This window comes from Pinus tabuliformis, chromosome J (genome assembly GCF_031772625.1).
Source record: "Pinus tabuliformis cultivar Carrire ecotype Pingquan chromosome J, CPIR1, whole genome shotgun sequence".
NCBI classification, from domain to species: Eukaryota; Viridiplantae; Streptophyta; class Pinopsida; order Pinales; family Pinaceae; genus Pinus; species Pinus tabuliformis.
The window spans coordinates 137573062-137575469 of record NC_142295.1 but is presented as its reverse complement, the minus strand read 5'-3'; the positions used below and the strand labels follow the sequence as shown (position 1 = coordinate 137575469).

The 2408-nt window shown below is 44.2% G+C and overlaps 1 protein-coding gene across 1 annotated transcript; it reads left to right on the top strand.

The window, feature by feature from the left end:
• Positions 1-735: 735 nt before the first annotated feature.
• Positions 736-1308, top strand: LOC149226008 (uncharacterized). The gene has a single exon (XM_089380075.1). The coding sequence runs from the start codon at positions 736-738 to the stop codon at positions 1306-1308; it is 573 nt and encodes a 190-aa protein (XP_089236201.1).
• Positions 1309-2408: the final 1100 nt, after the last annotated feature.

Sequence of the window (2408 nt, the reverse complement as noted above, 5' to 3'; positions counted from 1 at the left end):
GAACCTAACCATTCAAAGCAGGGAATTAATTGATGGGCATATTTTTTGGGAAATCAGCGGGGGCCAGAATGCGAGATTTTGGGAGGAAGCATGGAAACAAAGGGAGAAAATGTTGGACCTACAAGGAATGCAAGAAATCTACAGAACAGGTATGGACAAAGACCTCATTAGGGTTAAAGATTATTGGATAGAAGAAAGAGGAAATGAAGAATGGAGGGAATGGAAATCTATGGATGAATGGAATAGGAATGCAATAGAGGATCAAAAAACTATATTTGGCAAGGAATTAGATTCTAGGAAAATAAAAAAGAGAGGAGGTAGGGACATGCCTTGATGGGGAAAGAGGAGAAAGGAGCGTTCACCATAAAGGAAGCTTATAAAGTAAAGATACAGCAAGAGTAGGGGGAGGAAGAGCAGAAGTGGAGGAAGATATGGAGAAATAAATGGTGGCCAAAGATCAAAATGTTCATATGGCTGGTAGGAAGGAAACGCATTTTAACTTGGGATCGAATACAAAAAAGAGGTTTCTCATGTCCATCAATATGCTGCCTTTGTTATCTAGATGAACAAGACCAGGAAAACCTTCTCAATGGATGCAGCGCGGCCCAATTGCAATGGGAAAAGACTAGAAACTTATTCTCGACCACTGAATGAAATCCACAGGATATAATTCAAACCCTTTGTGATTGGGGAGAAGGAAAGTTTAAAAGCAAGGTAGTAAGAAGAGCTTGGAGCATGACAGCAGGCTTTAACGTGTGGAATCTTTGGAAAGAGAGAAATGGTCGAATCTTTAAGGGGAAATCTTCAGATCCAGAAGAAGTTTGGAAAAGAACCCTAAGACAAATTAGGGAATCAATCCTAGCGGGAAATTGGGTAGAAGAAGATTGGAAGACCTCTGAGGCAGAAATAGAAATCCTAAAAAGGCTGAACTTGGAACAAGGGATGATCTACCATCAAAAAGCAAAGCAGCACCAACCTATAGCAGGCCAAAGTCATGCAGTTTATCGTAAGCCACCAGAAGGGTTTATCAAGCTCAACTTCGACGGGGCAGCAAAGGAGAACCCAGGTCCAGCAGGATTTGGAGGAGTCTTCAGAAACAGACAAGGAGAGGTAGAATGGATCTATGCAGAACACGGAGGAACAATGAGTAATAACGAAGCAGAATTTATGGCAGTGTATCAGGGTCTCAAAATTGCCATAAGAAATGGATATAGGAAGATAGAAATCGAAGGAGATTCAACCCTGGTCATTAGTACCATAAGGAAATTAATCCAAGGGAAACAGTGGGAGAAGGTAGTTAAAAGCTAGAGAACAGCGAGTATAGTCCAAGAAATCGAGGAAACCCTAAAAGGGATCGAATACAAGATCACCTCTCATGTCAGAAGAGAAGGAAATAAACCCGCAGATTGCTTGGCTAATTGGGGAAGTAAAGAATCATTGGCAAAAGTGGATGACAGCTGGACTAATCAAGCAGCGATGACAAGATGGGATGGCTTAAAATAGCTCATAAACAACGATAACCATGAAACAGCATAATGGTAATCAAAAATTCGCGTGGAGCGAGAGAAGGAGAATAAGGCAGGTTCATGCGGCAGCAAAGACAGGACAGAAGGACGGTGGCCTTAACTCCCTGACATCAGCATTTAATGATAATTCAGATCAGCAGGGACGTGGCCCAAAACGAAAATCGGAAATCACCGAAGAAACCATCATTAAAGGCGTAAGGGAGATAAGAAGTGGAGAGCAAACCCATCATAAGCGAAAAGGTGGTGAGAATTTTATAAGGCGGAGCAGGAGAAGAATGACAGGCAACAAGAATTGGAAGAAGGTGGCGAGAGAAGGGGAGACCTGGCAGAGGAACCATAACCAACGTCTCAATCGCACCAAAATGGCTGAGAGAAGGGATAAGATAGTCCAGGCAGAGAGGGAGGCAGTAGGAGACAGGCATGTCGAACGGGGCCGCGTAAAAATCGAAATAGAAAGCTCAGATGAAATGGAGTATAGCCAGGGGGAAGGTTTCAGGAGCATGCATTTCGAAACAGGGCAGAGCAGCAAAGGAACTAAGCGAGGCAGAAAGGGCGGAAGATGGAAGACGCATGAACAGAGAGGCAGAGGTAGACCCCGACAACCAACCATCAACGATGAGGGTAATCAGGTGCAGAGAAGACGGAAAAGGGGGAAGAAATCGATCAGCATGGCGGTGCATGAAGCTGAACAGGCTTACAATTTGGAGACAAATGTAGACATAAGGAAAATTATTGATGTCATGGAGGACAGAGTATTAGAGGAACCGTCCGACTCGGACATGGATGAGTGGACCTCGCACCTGCTGGACCCAGGCAACACGCGAGGCAGACTAACCCTGTATCGTCGCGCTCTTCACACTTACTAGGTGCTGAAGCACCTCT

Coding starts and splice junctions, on each gene's coding strand:
- LOC149226008 (XM_089380075.1), top strand. CDS start 736: ATGACAGCAGGCTTTAACGTGTGGAATCTTTGGAAAGAGAGAAATGGT.